The sequence below is a fragment of the Parus major genome, chromosome 2 (genome assembly GCF_001522545.3).
Source record: "Parus major isolate Abel chromosome 2, Parus_major1.1, whole genome shotgun sequence".
NCBI lineage: Eukaryota > Metazoa > Chordata > Aves > Passeriformes > Paridae > Parus > Parus major.
Window position 1 is genome coordinate 20,812,565 of NC_031769.1, and position 19,126 is coordinate 20,831,690.

Genomic DNA, 19,126 nt, shown 5'->3' on the forward strand with positions numbered 1-19,126 from the left:
AGAGTTTGAGGGATTCTTTACTGAGGGAAAGAGCAGAGTGCTGTTTACAGCTATAAATATCTAAAATGGGTTTGTGCCAGAGTAAAAGCAATAACTCTTTATGTTGTCAAATGGACAACCTAGTAAATAATGTGAGCATTTGCCAGAATCTTGTATGCTCTGACTGTGCTTTTTTAGGTAGGCACATGTGTAATATCAAGTTTATTTATCTGAAGATACATTTAACATTATGTGGGATTTTTGATTTAGCACAATGATAAAAAATATACCAAAGTCACAATGCCAATGTAATTTATACTTTGTTAATGCAAAATACATCAGCAACAATAATAATTCGGTCACTACACCAACATATGGTACATATTCTTGGTCTCTGTAACTTGCTTACCATCATGATGCTGGCCATTTCCAGCTGCTGAGATGGAATTCATAGATTGAAACCAGCCCACAACTATCTTTGATTTTATTTATGTTGTTATTTGTTCACTTCTTAGACACTTTCCTGGTCTGAGCCATGCATATATGCCTGTGCTAGTTTGGGAGACATTCTCACTTTTTAATGAACTTGGAGAAATATTTGATTCATTCAATGGTGTCATTCACTCAAATGACATAGCTGTTCATCTAACACAAAGGCCACCCTTGGGTGCCATTTGTGTTGAGATACAGTCAGCTCTGTTTGCAGCAGCTATGGTCAGTCCCACCCTGCATGATTTCCTGAGCTTCAGTGCTCATAGCCCATGCCCATCTCCTCTCAGCCTTCCTCTGCCATTTATCAGCCAGTCACAGCATTTTACATCAAGATTGATTTCTAAATAGAACAGATAATTCACTGGTCTGTGTGATCAGCTGTGATTCATTGTTTTTTAGCACTTTGATTTGTGAACCCCAGGAGTCCTTCAGCAGAGTGTCATCCCTTTCAGATGTCCCCCTTAGATGAAGCAATTATATATACTACCTAAACAGGCTACTCCCAATTTACTTTCACCCGTTCCCAAAGCCTGGTTTGTGGACCTCCAAACCTTCATTTCTAGCTACAGTGGTAATCATCTGACTGATAAGCAGCTCTGGGAATCAGAGCTGCAAGGCAACCAAGAAATACAAAGGTACTCTGCAGTGCTCTTCCCATCTTGGAAGGCAAGATAAGGTGTGTGAGCAGTATGTCAAACCATCATTGTCACATTTTGGTTTTTAAATACAGTGAGTCTAATAAAGATGAATGTTTCAAATGTAACTGTACCTTTCTATTATGACTGTGAATTTGTGAAAGAGCCAGTAACTTCTGATTTACATAACTGACTTCCAGAGTGGGGAAATAGAAATTTTTCAAAATTCATAGTTTTAATCTGATTAGAATTATTTTTCTCATGAAATCCTAATGACCCTAAAAATTAATCTCCAGCCAAGAATTAAGATCACCATGGCTATTACAGTAATTTAAACTGACGCAAGCTTTGGTTGCTGAGTCAGTTATGTGTGCTATATATGCAGTCATCACAGCTGAAGTATAGACAGTACAGCACCCTGGTTCAAAAATATTAATTGAAAAATTAATTGACTTGGATCAGAAGGCTTCTTCTATGTGTCTGAGGTCGGTTGAAAGAGAAAACAAAGTGTAATGATGAATGGCCATGTATTAAACTGGGGTTGCTTTACAGTGTTAGGATAAAGGAAACTGTAATGGGTCCTATTTTATTTAAAGTTTTTATTTATTATCTAGAAGAAGATGTAGATCTCAGATTAATTAAATTTTAAGCTATTCCAAATGAGGAAGTAGAAATATTATTTTGAACAGAAAAACCTCAAAATCTTGGAAATTAATATTTTTGGAGGATAGGAAAATTTCAATATAGACAACTTGGTTGGTATTTAATCTTGGTGCTATTGTGACAGAAGTCACAGGAAGTAGCATGTAGAGATGTCAATAAATGGAAGCTTTTTAGGGTCAGGAGGAAACAAGAGTAACCTTCTCCGTCCATCCAGTTGCAAATACCAATGGACTGTAGAGGTTTTTGGGTGTTAAAGAGCTGTTGTAAACACTCTGTAATGCCTGTGCTAAAGGCCTTGCTGCTCCATATCAACCCTTTCCTGGCATTGTCACAAGCATCCTGTCATTATGGAGCCAGGAGATTTTACTGCTGTGGTGCCAGTCTGCAGCAGTAGAGGTTGGGAAGTTACTGGGGAGTCAGTATGGGATTTGGAATTAATGCAGAATAAAGGTTTACTGCAACTGTACATGCCAAATACTGAGCTTAAGCTTGCCTAGGTCAGGAGATGGGCAGGTACCCTTCCAAAGTGACCATAGGCATGCAGCAGAGCTGACTGAATTGCCTGTGAACCAGCAGGGGTGGTTCCAAATCCTTTCTTTTCCTGTCAGTGTTGCACTTGGCCACCACTCTCTACCCCCATACCTGCCTGTTCTGCTGATTTTGGCATGTGGGGCTGCATTGCTTCAGCAGTTCAGCCTGATAAACTGGCATTGAGCCACTCTGTTAGGCTGGTGGAGTGCTGGATTAGTGAATGCAACCAACACAGCAGCAGGTCCAAGGAGAAGTGGGGGAGCCCAAGAGAAGGAGCAAGAGTCCACAGAGAGGGGGAGGGAAGGGATGGTGGTGGTTTTGCTGTGGGGTAGCTGAACAGTGGTGCTGCACTCCTTATCCCTCAGCAGAGCTCTCTGCTCAGGCTGTCTGGGTTGGAGGAATGAGATGGTTACCATGTGTAGATTCACCTACAATTTAATTTTCCTGTCTGCCAGCTGGGGATAACTTCTTCAAGGAATGAAGCGATTATAAATCGACTGTCGAGTTATTTCAAGAAAGGGAATGTGCAAGTGGCTAGATAAAATTTTAGCGCAATAGTTTGCCTCCGTATGTGCATGAGCTTACATCAGTGGATTACTGAGATGAAAGTGGAAGTTTGCACTGCAGCCTGCAATGGGAATGTAGAGAGGCCCTTGAGATGGGTTTGTTTGAGTTGTTACAGTGGTTTGTTTAAAAACAAACAAGCCAAGTGAAAATACCTTCTTCCAAAGTGATACCTAGCTTTGCTTTCACAACAGGCTTTGGAAATTAGAGATTAAACCTAAGATTAAAACTGCTTGAAAATGAGAAAAAAAAAAAGGTGCTTGTCTCCTCACTGCCCCATTGAACATATATTGGATTGCTTAAACATAAAATACATCTGCTTTAAATTGCTTTCATCAGATGCATACTTTTATTAATAGACTTAGGCTAAAGTTGAGAAAATGTTAACACATGCCTTTGTGGCTAAGCAAATCCAAGCTTTTCCTTTCTGCCCTCCCCCAAACTAGACTGATGGTGCAGTAGGTATAAAGTTTGCTTAAAGCCCCCACTGGTTGAGCTCAGTGTGGTGTTATCCTCAGAGCTGATGTCACAAAATCAGCTGGGGTCTTGAGTCAGTGGAGAGCTCTAATGCTGAGCAACTGGAAAACATCAGTGCATTAACTTCTCATTCCATATTGATCCCCAAACAGAGTTTCAAAGGACTCTATTACAAAAAAAAAAAGAGAGGTTTAAGGAGGGATTACTTTTTCATGTCTTGTAAAGAATACATTATGCGTGTGGCAAGCTAAAGCTTTGAAACTCAACTTCCATCTGTGCTCCATGACAGTATTTTATTTAATTCCATGTCTAAGAGACAAGGTTTGGAAATGAAATTAGTTTGTGTCATGCACAGTTCCTGTAGAGATCAAAGGCAGACCTGTTAATGCAACTATTGCTATTCATGAGTTTCATAGCCATGTGAGTTTCAAGTTAATTATAAATGCTTGTTTAATCACTTAACAATAGGGTATCGGAGTCTCATCTGGGCATAATGCATATAGCTCCCACTTTTTTTAATTAAAGCAAATTCCTACCTTTTTTCCCAAGAAATTAATTTTGGTGGTAATGCTCTAGGCTCTAGGAGGTCAGGATATGTAAATCTTCTTTTACATGTTGGACTGTTGCATGATGGATGTCTTTATTTTATTATCCCATAACTGCCCCTCCCTCCCCTTTGAATACAGGGATTGTATAGTAGCCTGGTTTTCATTGTATGTGGCATAAATTGCTCTAGTTCATATAGTAGAATTCTTTTTGTGACATTTTACTAAAAATTGTGTGCATTAGTCCTGGGAGATAATGCATTGTGAGATAAATTAATGCATTTATCATTTTAGTTTATGAACACTTTGTTTGATGGATTTTAAACCTGAAGAGGTAAGTAGGGCACCTGTCTGACCTTCATATCACAGACAACTGTGCTTTATTTGAAGACTGAGGATTAAAACTAATTATTTTAGTTAAGATAAATTATTTCAATCCCCTGGAAATTAAATTCTTGTGCACTAGGGGAACCAGCCACAGTGCCAGCAATGCCTGAGGCACTAACAAGGAATGTTAGATGAGAAATACGGATGAATCAACTTGAGCTGCAGCGAAGGGTGAAAAGGCCTCAAGTGCTACCTGAGTGTAGCTTCCTCCCCAATCCTGGATCCTGATTGTCTGCAGAGATGAGGTGAGCAGAATGCTCTGATCAGACATCATATAGAAGCTTCTGTGTGTCAGCCAAGAGAATGGAATGTGCAGTTCTCATTGAACTCTGCTGTTTCTGAGGAAGAGCAAGAGAGAAGAATAAAAGAAAAACTCAGAAATAATCAGTTGTGCATTTGAGGAAGAAGGTTCCTTCTTGACTTCTGAGGTGTGGGGCTAATTATAGTCATCACACTGCAAGTACTCAGTGTGTGGAGGACCCTACTGATAGTCATCCCCTTGACCTCTGAAGTACAAAGTGTTTAGCAAATTCAGATTGCAGTGCTAAAAAGAAGTGCCACAACCAACCGCTTGGGCTGGCTTCCTAAATGTTCTAGAATCACACATTAATTCTCTTAACTCTTAACATTAATTGTAAGCCTAATTTAGACACTTAAAACTAAAATTAAAGCTATTAACCCAACTTTTTTCTCACAGGCTGAGTGAGTCTACTATCTAGTAAGCTGTTCTCTTGTTGTGAAGAAGTGACACCTGAATTTGCTTAGATTCAGTGTACAGCTGTTTGCTGTCTCTGTTAGCAAGACTAGAGGTCCTCAGCTGACTCGATCTTTTGCAGTTTCATGGTTACACACAGTGATCCAGCCTTGTCTTGCAAGAAGAGGAGGTCATGTTCTTCAGATGACCAGTCCTAAGGCTGCTTCTGTCTCTTAGGTTTTTGTGTGTCTCTTCTTTGAACCCTACTGCTTTCTAAATCCTTCCTGAATCTAGATCTAAGAACCAAGCTGTGTTCTGTAGTTCTTACTGGATTTTCTGAGCAGTGTAGTAAGGAATGTTTTTCTTGAAGCCAAGGACTGCAGCAGCCTTGGTGTCATTTGGAGAATTGCTGAACAGGCGCTGAGCAGACATCCTGCTGGGCTCCCATGGTTGTGTTCCTTGGAAATCTTTGGTGGACACTTACCCCAGCTGAAACCTGAGTCACCTGTGGTGGAGGGAGAGGTTGTCTAGCACTATTGATTTTCCTGTAGTGAGGGCCAGAGCCAGTTCTGAATAGAGGATGTCATCATCTTCACTGTGAATCTTGTTCAAGCACACATATTTGAGGTGCTGCTTGAGAACTTAGGTTCAGCTGACAGCATCAATGAAGATCAGAGTCTGTGTGCTTCTGGAGGGGTGTTACATACATGTTTCCTTTTCTTCATACAAACTTAGTCTGAAGCTATTTTGAAGTGTGATTGTCAGTAGACCCTTCTTGATGCAATACATTAGAAAGATAGAAGATGTAAATGCTAGAGTTGGCATCTGTGGCTAAAGCATGGGGAACACTTCTTTTTCTAGGAAAATGTTTTCCTTTAGATAAATGAAAATCCTATTGTTTGGCTGAGGATTGACCTCACACATGGGCAAAAGGTTAAGAGACAGAAAGGCTTATCCATTTGGCACATAGGATTCAAAGCCAGGCATGTTGCCAGTAAGCTCAATCAGAGCAGAAGACAATTTTACATAAAGTTCATAATGGCATTTTTTAAATGAGCAGGAAGTTTTCTTTTTCTAATCAAAACCTAGATAATTTAAATATCTTTTTCTTTGGTTATATCCTGACATTGTCCATGGATAAGGGACCCACAAAGGAAAAGCTAAGTGATAGCAGCTGCCTGTGTCAGCCTGTTCCCAAAAGAGATCATCTGTCCAGCAGACGTCAGTGGGAGTCTGCCTGACAGAGGGGTGTGTGCACAGAAACCAAATTGCAGGATTGGGATCTAAATAGGATTGTGATCTTTGATTTCCAATCTGTATCATAATTTTTCTCTGTTTATTACAGTTTGTGGGATCCGACAGTTTGCCTTTGCTCAGGTCACTAAGGATTTTATTTTCTGTGTTATATTACTGACTTAGAAGAAAAAAAAAAAAAACAGAAACAAAAACAACAAACAAAGCCCCAAACCACCTAAAAGCAGTGCTTTTCAAGAGTTCAGTTATAGAAGCAGTGATGATAGCAGTTCCAAAAGAAGCCATTCCCAAACTGAGAGTTCACAGCAAAGTAAAGAGCAGTTGTGAGTGTAAGAAGGGGTTACAAATGCAGAAATAGTTTTCTTAAAGTTAATTGTATTTCAGGCGAGGCAATAGGGTTCATAGAGCAGATGGCACAGGAAGGATTGCTCAGAGAAAGTTTAAACTTAGTAAAATCTCAAAAATCAGATTAAGAAGACAGATGGGATTCTGGATTGGAGTGCTACCATTTAGGGATTTTTTGGTCTTTTTTTTCACTTTCCCGAATTATAACCTTGAAGATGCTGGAGTTTTTTATATAGCTTACAATAAATTTAGTACTAAAAGACTGGGAGGGAGCTGCACTCAAGCAGCTGTTTTCACAGTAACTAGTAGTTTTGGTTTGCACTCATTTGAACAACAAGTAGGAGGTTTATTGTTTAAAAGAAGACAAAGGACTATAATTATAAGAGAACAGATTTACACTGGACTTTCTCGAGCATACCTATACATCAGCCTTGATCTATTTGTAGAATTTACACCTGCATTTGCTGGTTTTATTTGCTCTTTTCCAGCTAACCTTCTTTTCCCACTTTCATTTGGGATTACTGAAGCAGAAGGGGTTGCACTATTTAACATCTGTGAGTGGCCTATTCCTACCTGAACTTCTAGGCAGGCAGACACAGGCTTTTTGCCCATCTAGAAAAGATGTTTTTGCCTATGGTTTATCTTCTGGAAATGACAGTTATCCTAAGTGGTTCTTGCTTTGGACTTGAATCTTTCCTGTACAAATAAAATGGCAGGACACACACTACTGGTGCAGGCAAGTGACTCTGGCTCTGTACCTGTGCCCACCAGTGCTACCAGCCAGATTTCAGATCTCATCTTGCCAGACAGATGAGATCTGAAAGTCACACGTTCACACCACACCAGTCAGGTACATCAAACAGGGCTGTGGCTCAGGCTCTGACTGTGACTGGCTTGTCTGGGGAAGTGAGAGACCACAGCTGCCCTGGGTGAGTTCATCAGCCCAGGGTCTGTCACCTTTGCCATCTCCACTTTGCTCTTAAATGAGGAAACATCAGCATTCTTCACCTTTATGTCCTATTCCTCCCTTCAGGACCTCACTAGTAGCACAGAACAAAGCTCCTCCAGAACTTACTCCTACTGTACATACAATAGTGTGAGAATGAAGCAGGTTTCCCTTTAGTAGTTCATCTTTTGCAGTGCTTTCAGTTCCCTGCCTTCATCTGCAGCTGTGTTTCTTGTCTGAGTCCACATGTCTTTAATTTTGTGTGAGCTCCTTGCTGTGGTAGGCTGCAAACCTCAAGAATAACATACCTGCTTTATACCTACTGTTTGCTGAGAGTTCCAACTAAAAAATGTGCTAGATATTTTAAATACTCTATTCCTTAGTTAATAGTAAGTCTTCTAAACACCTAATTGATTTCATCTAGTTTACCTAGTCTTTCAATCTAAGACCTCCCTATTAATTTGAGATCAGACTGATCTTGGGTCACTTTGGTCCTTATTCTGCTGTCTTACTTCCCTTCTCCGGTTCCCCTGATCCTCAAGAAGTGATTGAATATATCCTAGCAGTTCTGAAACTTACTGTCTTTTTCTATAGGTTCTTTTCATGAGGTCACTATTTGAGAGGATGTTTTCTTCTGCAATTTCTTTCCAGTTTTAAGCTTTTAATCATTCCATTGCTGTGGAAATTACAGTGATAATGTAGGTTTAGTGTTTGTGACTTCACTGCTGCATCAGATAAGAAGAAGGAACTGTCGCGTGGGAGAAGGCCCTGAATTAAGCAAGTTGTATACATTTCACATGTTTCTCAGGGAAGATAACGCATGAAAAAGAATTAGGATTGTTCAGGCTGCTAAGGTTTTCTCTATCTGTCCAGGAAAAAAACATGTTAAGTATCAAAAAGAAGGAGAAAACAAGCGCAGTGTTTTCTCCTGATCTAGGGACTGTGTGGTTTGGAACGGCAGTTCCAGTCTGCTGCCTTTCAGGACATCAGTCTTCTGTCTTGGGTAATTGCCTTTGTCATTTCTGTTTAGAAGGATTTTGGAAGCCCCTGGCCTTCCCTGCCAGAAAGAGAGAAAGAAATATGCAGACAGAAGTCCTTACATAGCTATGGAGTGAGAGATAAAGAAATTTCCTATTGGAGATACCCATGACTAGCTCTCTGATTTGGGAAGAGAAAGATGGATTTATGTATACGGGAAAATTTTACTGTTTTTCTCTCGTGATCAATTTTAGTAGTAGTCTCTATTCTAGAATTTTTTATGTATATAAGGAATTAAATTGATACAATACTTCTTCTGTTTTCTTTCCCTCTTCCTTAATTAGTATTTAATATTCCAGAGCTCCTTGGTGTTCCTCCTTTTCTGTGTTTTTTTTTAGAAAAGGCTAAACTTCCATGTTACTGAAATTACTAACATCAGTGTTCATCTTGTCCTGTTCTCTTGCTTTTTCTTTAATGCATCACCCATTATTCTTAACTTCATCTATTTTTGCATTTATTAGAAAAAAATTCAAAGTGGGAAGTGCTAAGAGCACAGCTATCTGGCATTGGATCTAAGCATATCCCTCTGGTTTGAAAATTAAAACTTATACTGTTTGTTGTCCTTATGTTTGTAAATACATGAATATGTATCTTTTCCTTCATTGATTAATGTGGCTGCCTTTCACATACACAAGATTTCACAAGTTTATTGGTGGTCAAGGCAAAGTTTCTAAGGAGCAACTTCTGTACTGGGCACCAGAGTATGTGGACACTGCTTTTCAATGTACATTGCTTCCTTTGACTACTAAATGCAAAACTGGGAAGAAGTCCAAAATCTTTAATAGAAAGAATATATTTCATGCTGATCCTGTCTAAATTGGCATCCTCCATTGCCAAGTTCTAAAGCAGTGGCTGCAGTGATGATGAATTTCTCTAACGGAGTTTTTGTTCAGGGCTGCTTGATATTGATATTTTCAGTACTGTAGAATACAGAGAGAAGGTCTGTGCTTATGAAAGGGCACAGTAAATTGATCTTTCTGGCTGAAATGCCCTTAGGACAGATGTGCTGATACTTTTGTATTAGGTCCTCTTGTCCTTTTAAACTTTTAGGTTGTTACAGTGTTTTTCTCCACATACTCAGTTGTGTCATTTCACTATTGAAACTCACCACAAAGATTTTGTTAAGTTCTGTGTTTTCTTCTTGGTGTCATGTCTTGCTGGCTCAGTGCTTACACCAAAATATTTTTTTATAAGGAATTAGTAGATGAACTGTAGAACTCTGCCACCAGTATTGTTCTGTAGAAATCACTGTAATGTTTTTGACTATAAGTGAGCAGGAGGTCATGCTCTCTTTTGTGGGCATCACATGCAAAGATGTTTGCACGTGGAGTGAGAGAATCATGCTTGTGAGAGGCTGAACTCTCCTGACATAAAAAGGGAGTTTGCAAAATACCATCTACTACCTTAGGGAATAGAGAAACTGAGGTAGGGAACTTCATGCAAGAACAGCAGAATTCCCAGACATTATGATGGGAATGAGGGAAAGGGGAGAGCTGGAGAGAAAAGAGGGAAGAGGAGGTGTCCATTTAAAAAAGAGACAACTGTAAGCGAAAAGAACCCAAGGAATAATGTGGTGGAAGCAGTAGATCATTGCTGGGTCTTTTCAACACAAAACTGCATTTAAGTCATGGTTATTGCACAAAGGCAACAGCTGCTGCTTTAGAGCATGAGGCAGTTGAACTTTTGTAGGCACAAAAAACTATCATAGAATCATAAGAATGCCTTCTAGAGGGACTGTCTTGCACAAGCCACTCCATTTTATGTAACAAATGCCTGGTGACACAATATGCATGGTTTAGTCATAAGAGTGCCCAGAGTGGACAAATATTGTACATCTGGAACCATTTAAACTAGTAAATTAGTTTCTGGAAAAATGGCAAATTACTCAAGAAAAATGTAGTCTATTGTGTTGGCTTCAGACTGCATATCTGCAGGATATATGATTCTCCTGCTGCTTTAACCATCACTTCTTTGCTTCTCACCAGTAGTATGTGGGGACAGATCATACAGTAATGTCACAGCTGCTGCTCTCACAGCTAGCACTCTGCATCCCACCTGGTTGTCCTGTGCTTTGAGGACATGGACATGATCCTGTGGGAATTCTCCACCTTGGTTAGACACCATCAGGAGGTCCTGTGCTAGCTGGGGTAATTTCTCCCACCAGAGCTGAAAATACCCAACTGCAGCACAGCCTGCTTTATTGCCCTATTACTCTATTTCTTCCTGGGCTTCCATCACAGCAGATTTGATCCATTCCATTCCTGCAGAGAGAGAATTGCTTTGGGAAGGAGTGAGGAGCATATCCCACTTGCAGCCTTTTCTTCTCCCCACTGCTGCTGGAGGAGGCTGGCTGGAGCAGAGGCACAGCAAGAACCTTACAGAGAGTTTCCATGTCCTGCTTGCATGGCTAACACAGGATGTTGGAAAGCACACGTTTAGAATTGCCATAGTACAACAGTGCTCTGTGATTGACATGTTGCCCCTCAAAGGGAGCGTTGACTGCTCTGGAGATGTGCTGCCCAGCTGCATGTGGGTCACAGGTGGAAGATAGATGCCTCCACAGTTGAAGTTAGCTGTCAGGCAATAATTCAGGACCTGGTCTGGCTTGGAGCAGAATCTGCAGTGTCCCTGAAGAGTGACTGCCTGAGATGGAGAACTTCAGGCCATTATAAAAAGTCATACGTGGCACCAAAATGTCAGAGCTGGTGTCTTCGGACACTGGTGTGTCAGCATGTTCTAACTGCTGCCTCCCACAGAAGCTTTTCAGACAATAATCGCTGTGGTTGTTTGTCATTACAGAAGTAACGCTGAAGGTCCATGTAAGCGATGCCAGCACCCATCAGCCAGTAACTGAAGCCTTCATTGAGATTTTTACCAACCAGATTTCCATTGCATCTGGAACCTCAGGAGCAGATGGCACTGCCTTCCTCAAGTTTCAGTATAAGTTGGGCAATCAGCTGATAGTGACTGCTAGTAAACATGCATATGTGCCAAATTCTGCACCATGGAAACCTGTAAGATTGCCTGGTAAGAGATCTTTATTTTTGTTCTGAGGTAAGACATTGCATCTAAAGGAAGCTACACAGTTTTGTATTACGTGTTTCAATGCTTGATATCCTGGGTGGGAGGAGAAGCATCTGCACATTTCAAAAATAGTAAAATTTATTCCTCAGTTAAACTGCAGCATCAAGGCTGAGCAGAGATTCACTCTCCTGGAGGTCCTTCATACAGTGCTACATCAGTTTTCAAACAACTGTTTGTGCTCCTACAGCTCCATAGAAAATAGAAATCTATTCCAGATATTTTTCTTTATGGGAACTCCCAAGGTTTCCAAGAACCTTGTTTCAGCAGCTGTGATGTACTCTTGCTTCTCTTCTAAGGTGTAGCAACAACTGTTGCACCATTGTAGTGTACAATAAAGGTCCTGGTCTTTTAGTTTTTAGCCATGTCAATAGAACAATTTTAATCTGCATTTATGTTATCCTAGTGTAAAGATTTTTACTAACTTAATTGGCATGGTTTTGCTTCTGCCACGGGCAAACAAATATAACAATAATAGTTGCATGTTATTTTTTATCAGAATGCCTCAGAACCTTACATTAATTATATGAGAAGAAAAATTGAGTCGTGAACCCTATTTCTGTATTGCTGAAAAGGGCAGATTGAGGGTGGCTTTCAAACCTGGAGATGTAACATCTATATGAGGATCACATGCCAAATTTCATCTGTCTTTCTTGTAATCCTCAGGTACAATTAGGGTCCATGTAATTTGGTAATGATCCCAGGTATTATACACAAATCCCACCTAAATAACACACACCTCAGGTTTGATAATTAGCCTGGACCAAAGCCAAGTGACGTTTTAAGTGCACTAATATTTAAATAGTGTATATGTTCCCAGGGCAGTGTTGAATTCCATGCCTTGGCTCCATTTTATTTATTAATACCAGCATAGCCAGAAGGACTGCGTGACTTGCTGCAAGGTCAAGTAGAAAATGTATTTTCAGAAGGGGAAAGGAACGTGAATCTCTTCAATGCTTTAGGCATTTCAACGTGCTGTTTACTTATCTGCTTTCACTTGCTTCAGATAAGATAAGAGTGACTTCTTCCACATTTTCTGAACTGTATTTCGCCATGTTTTTCATCTCCTTAATGGAGCTACAGGAAAGACTAAGTCAAGCTCTTTTGGGTGTAGTGAAATAATAAGAAGCAACTGAAAAGAATTGCAGACAGAAGAGTTTAAATTATGTAAAAGGCAACAATTCATTACAGCAGCAGCAAAATCGGAATAGGTCATGCAGAAAGGTTGTGAAATCTCTGCCTTTAAAGATATTCAGAACTCAACTGGAGAACCTCTGCTTGCTGGAAGAGGTGACATCGAGAGGTTCCTTCCAGCTATAATTGTTCTGTGACTCTGTTTAGAAATTTCTTTGGGTTTTCTTCTCTTTAAATAAGATAACGTGCAACTTTCTCAGCATACTTCATGTGCTTTTAAATGATTAAAATATGCAATAACCTTGCCTTGTGTCTCTTTCTGACTCATACCCTAGGGTTTTTGAAAGAGATGTACTGTTCCATAGCCTGGAGTTTGGTTAATTTTTTGCTTGTTGTTTTGCTGAAATACTGATTTTTGAGGGAAAGGAATGAAACAGGGCATTTCTGTTTCAGTAAATCATTGAAGTTTAAAGAGCAGTAATTGTATAGGTTCCACAAAATCTTTCTTTCCATGGCTGAAATGTGAGCTTAGCTCAGAAAGTATTCATTTCACCTCTGATCCTCCCCCACTGAAACTGGTAGATAGTTTGCCATTGATTTAATTGGAAGTAGAATTCTTTATTTTGCTTTCTGTACCTTGAACCTATTCCTTTCTTTGATTAAAGAAACAAGTTAGAACTCGATATGCCTGATGTAGATTTAATAGGGTTGTTCTTTGAATTAGTCCTGAAGAGATACATGATATAAAAGTTAAGATACTTAGGCTTTTATGTTTTGTATGGACTAAGATGCCTATAGTCTTTAAAAAACTTTCCAAGAACTGTTTGTATTTAAATGCCCTGTATTTAGATGCCTGTCATGCTTTTAACTAGCACATTATAGAACTTTGGAAAAATGTGCAAGTTGTTTTGTTGTTATTTTTAAGCTGGTTTGAATGATGGGGAACAGGTAGAATATCTCAATCTTTGTTCTGCAGTGTGCAGTCTGGGCATGGCCATGCAGCTGGATCCTCATTTCCCAAAATGCTTGTTAACAGTGCTAGGAGCTGTCCCCCACAGAGCAGATCCCCCACTCTGAGAAGGATTCCTCCAGGGCGGTGTTGAAGCTGTTGTGCCATCCTGTGTGCTGTGGTAAATGAACTGTGTCCATTTTACCTCAAATAGGAAAATGATAACCATGAGTAGGGAGTAGGTTTGAAAGCTAAAGGGTGGTAATATTCAAAGTGCTGTAGCAGAACTTTGCCGAAGGATCAGGATTCCTCCATCACAGGCAATATGCATTAGTAATAGTGTTATGCTGAAAAGCTGTGCAGCTACTGAACTTGCGATATTGTTGTAGTAGCTTCAAGGAGTGCAGAAATTAATTTTTCTTATATTAACAAAAACAATTACTAGCTCTTTACTGCTTAAGCAGGAGGATTATTTATTTACGTAGAGATAAATGGTAGGGAGAAAAGATTTAAGATCTCTTCTTCCATTTAAATATTTATCAGCAGAGCCGTGACTCCACTTATTAACAGTTCATTAATTTAACATCACTTGAGTTGTTGAAGTGTTCACAATGGAAGACGTGTTCATTGGTTGCTCTTAACTATGCTTAGATTTTTCTTTGTAAAAAATTTGGAAGGAAACATTTGTAACTGGTAATCCTTTTTTAAAAGGACACTTCTTTTGGAGCAGTGTGTGCAATAAAGAGAGGGAGTTGCTGAGACAGCACAGTTCAGACTTCATTGGTAGAGGCAGTGTCATGGTTTAACTCTAGTTGTCAACTAAGTACCACCCATTTGCTTCCTCCCCCCAGCCTCCATGGGTTGGGGAGGAGGATCATAAAAAGGTAAAACCCGTGGGTTAAGAACAGTTTAATAATTGAAATAAAGTAAAATTTAAGAAGAAGAATGAGACTTAACAAAAAGAGAGTGGGGAGTAAAACCAAGTTAAAACAAGCGAAGCACAATGCAATTGCCCAGCCCATCCCTGAGCAGCAGTTAACCCCTGCCAGACAGCTCCCCCCCATTTATATACTGGCCATGACATTCTATGGTATGAAATTTCCTTTTGGCTAGTCCGGGTCAGCTGTCCTGGCTGTGCTCCCTCTCAGCTTCTTCTGCAGCTTCTCACTGACAAAGCATGGAAAGCAGCAAAGTTCTTGATTTAGAGTAAGCACTGCTCAGAGGACCCACACCCTCAGTGTGTTACTGATATTATTGGCATCCCGAATCCAAAACACACTGCACTGTACCAGCCGCAGAGAACAAAATATCTGCATCCTTCTGAAACCAGGACAGTCAGTCAAAGCAGACTATGGTATTCACGGTGATAAAATACAGTTTTAGGAGCAGAGGATGATGCTCATGGTATTTCTGGGAGAGGAGAGCTCATCTGGAATCATTTGCCTGAAAAATAAGGTTAAAAACTGGGAAAGCAGAGTATAGCATTTCATACTTGTCTTTGGCATAGCCATTCAGGGAAATGTGTGTCCAGCTCTAGATCTATGCTTCAAGAAGAATGTTTAAAACTGTGGACTTTTATCAGGGGTGATTAAAAGATTGGAAAATACAGTTTACAGGGAAAGGCTTGGAAGTGCTTAATTTATTTTGTTCACTAGCACGAATGTTCATGGGGTAATTTGATCATAGTCCATCAATACCCTCATAGAGAACAGGAAACGGGTAAGAGAGAATTCTTCTGTCTAGCAGGCCTGTATAAAAAGAAGATCAAATGGCTGGAAATCGAACCTCTATAAATTTTGATGGGTAAAGAGGCACATAGTTTAGATGCCTTCATAATTATTTATTAGAACATTCATGTAGTGGTCCATCACTTCACCACTGGACACCTGTAAAATAAAACTGGAGTTCTTTTACAACATGTTTTCAAGTCTTGGTACGGCTATTGAATCTGCAGCAATACTTAATTCAGGGAAGGCTTTAGTTATACAGGAATAAGGCTGGATCATCACTGTCATCCTTCGGGCCTTAAAAGCTGTGTCTTTCTGTCTTTGTCATGCTGAGAAAAGATTGTGCAGAAAAGCCCAAGGGAAGTTTAGAGGTTATATATTCGTTATAGTCTGGCATATATGGAAGATGTTGGCATGGCTGATTGTATTGAGCTCCCCAGGGTGTCTAAATTACATTAGCTTTCTTCATACAAATTAAGTTATTGGAGTACTGACAAATTTTGTAATTGTGTGGCCTTAGTGCTACTTGCACTAGGCTTTCGTACTTATGTTGCTTAATGTGTACATCTGTTTCTCATGCTGGGCATTGGAAAGAAAAAATGCCCAGCTGTACTTGCACTAGCATAATATTTAATTTATATTTTTATATTTCAATATTTATATATATAAATCATTAAGACCAACTTTTAGATGGTAGTTGTTTTCAGTGTGTTTCTTGTAATTTTTACTCCTTTCTCCCGTACTTCTCCCAAACCCTAAAATTTCCAGTCTGTAGAAGGAGAATATATTTTTTAAAGCAGAAATAGTGTAGTCTCCCTGTTGGTACCCAACATGCATATGGTCTCTTACTATTTATTTGGATTAATAACCCAATTACTTGGATTAAGTAATCTGTATTAATTTAGAGGAAATTCATAAAATTCCAGAAAATCAGAAGAGTTTGTGTTGTTCTGTTGACTGTTTATGGAAATGCCTTCCTCAGCTTGCATTTACTTCAGACTAGGATGAGTGCTCTCCAAGGATGGGATGCTGCTCAGTTACCAAAAATATCTAGTCTACATTAGTCTTCTCCTTCTATCTTTGAAAGCCACATGTGTACTGCAGGCAGTGGTAGGTGGGCTTGGTGGATAATTCCTTCCATATTTTGGGTCTTCTGGGTCTGAGGAACTTGGCATGAAATTATATCCTGTTCTTCACTCTGCAAAGATGTGTGTGCACACTGACACAGCTCTCTGCAAGGAGTGTCAGTACCCAGTGGGAAGGGAAGTCCTTGCAAGTAGACTTTTTGCTGCAAATACTGTTTATCCATCCCCTTTCACACCAGTGGTAGGATGACAGTAGTTCTGCTATAAATAGCACTTCCCTGGTGTAGGTGGTGACTCAGTAAGTACATGCTGCATTTTAAAGCAAATTATTCAGACTTATTCATCATGCTTTGCCTTTCTGTATAACTTATGTAAGCATCTCAAAGTTCTTAAAACTTACATTTCATTAAAATCTTCCTGAGGTAAGAAGTAGAGCTGTTGCACAGAAAAATAACTCAGCCAGAATGAGTTAGCATTTCAGTTCTCATTATGTATTTCTTGTCTTTCTGTGGAACTGGGAATTGCTTCATATAAAGCATGAAGCCCTGCTTTACACTGCACTCTTCAGTGCTTTGAGCTATCATGCATGACGTGCAGGACTCAAAGCATAGAACATTTTGTTTAGTTCAGTAGTTACTCTGGCAATTTAACTGTTTGGTTCAGAAAATGCATGTGGTTTCTGTCATGTATACAATATGATTTTAATCGTTTGGGTGGCCTGCTTTTGCAAAAATGTGAAGAAAGTAAGCACTGTTGTTGTTGGATTATGTTTATAAGAATTTAAATATATCCCACTTAAACCACTTCTCTCCCACAGTGTTCTCTTCACTGAGCCTCGGCCTTCTTCCTGAACGCTCAGCTACTCTGATGGTCTATGATGATGTAGTCCAGATAGTCTCAGGATTTCAAGGTATGCTGGCTTTGGGGAACAGGAATTGAAATTTGAGGGACACTAAAGAAAAAGCATGACAGCCCAGTGCTTTCTGAACTCTGTCCTGTGAGTGAGACTGGTATTCTGTGGGGAGTTCTGAGTTCCCTGAGGAATGCTTCTCTGTGGGATTGTTTTACCAAATTAATAGCTGAATTCATCCCTAACTGCTGTGACTAGGGAATTCAAGTAACATGGTAATAAATGAGTTTGGACTTTAGTGTGCCATTTGAGAGCTAGAGATTAAATTTCTTACGCTATCTGTTGGATGTTTTTTTCATCTAGCCTCATTTAACCATCCTTGAAGTAAACATATTCTGGTGTTCTTAATGTCTGAGATTTGCCTCTGGTTTTATTTTGTTTCTTGCTTCTTAGTGTGAATGACTTAGATGTTTATGGCATAGAAAAACTGAAAATTTCTTATGTCTGCATTGTTGTATACACTGTATAAACTTGCTTTTCCTGTGGACCGCTTGTCAGACTGCCTGCAAACCTAAGTCCTACACATTGAAGCCCACTGTATTAGAAAAATAAAGTTTGAATAACCTTTTCATAAGGCCAAACACAGATGTTAAAGTAATAATAAAGTGCAGTATCAGTCAGAGGAACAGTTCTGAACTGCACAGTGAAGAATAAAACATTCATCTGGCTTAGGGGTCTGACGTAAATTACTCCAATTGATGTGCTGGCTGAGGTAAGTCTGTTAATAAAAGAACAGGGGTTTTTAAAGATACTTTGAACCAGAACAAGGGTGTATCCTTCCTGTGGGCATTCTTAATTGTGCATAAATGGTGTCTTATTCACAATAAGTCTTATGCTTGCCATCATTTTTAACTGTACTGGATAGTTAAACAAGGGAATAGTGCCCTCAACAGTATTCCAAGATAACCTTGTTCTCTCTGAGAGAATATAATACAGTTATGCCTTCCTGACATATTTTTTTAGGTAGAAGCCATCCAGACACATAGGCTTTTCATTAATAATAGCACTAGATATGACTAGAGCTGAAAATGCATTAAACAAATTAGGTAGCTGATAGAATGCTCAGAAGGAGCTGGAGAAAGAGCTGCTCTACATATATTCTGCAATTTGAGAGCTGGACATTGTCTAAGGGGTAAATTAGATGGACAGTGAACTGTGTTAAAACACAAGGGATTCCATTAGGCAAGACATGAAACATTGTTTACCAATAGTATTCCACTATCATGCTGTATTAAATACTCTTATTCTTATGCAAATATGCTAATATTATGCAATTAACTGAAAAAGAACAGTATTTTCATGTTCACATCTTCCTTCAAAAAAATGGGAGTTTCTGGAGGACTAGAGGGACATTTAACAGTTGAGTGTGACTCATAAATATTTTCAACATAATCTTTCCCTCAGTGAATTATCCAGTGTGTTAACAATATATGTAAGTTAGAATGTTACTGCTTCTACTGGGATAGCAGAAAAAAAGGATAAAGGAAGAAGCTGGTACCTGGAGTGTGCTAAGGATTGGGATTTGAACTTGTAGTCTTGCCCAGTAAAATCTATTTTATGGGTCCAGTCCGCATTTCTTTTCTTGGGACTTCTCTTGTGATGATACTTAAAAGAAAGACATTGTTCCAGTATTTGAATGGAGCCTCTCTAGTCTCGATCCAAAATCCTTGTGACCTAGTTTTCCTCTGTT

The 19,126-nt window shown here is 39.4% G+C and overlaps 1 protein-coding gene across 3 annotated transcripts in view; it reads left to right on the top strand.

Moving 5' to 3' along the window:
• Window positions 1-19,126, top strand: part of FAM171A1 (family with sequence similarity 171 member A1) — an 86,483-nt gene that overhangs the window by 37,393 nt on the left and 29,964 nt on the right. The window contains exons 2-3 of one of the 3 annotated variants that reach the window (XM_015617793.1): window positions 11,350-11,577; window positions 17,344-17,436. In XM_015617793.1, coding sequence (XP_015473279.1) covers window positions 11,350-11,577; window positions 17,344-17,436 — 321 coding nt within the window. The other 2 variants (XM_015617795.1, XM_015617794.2) reach the window with 2 other exon arrangements.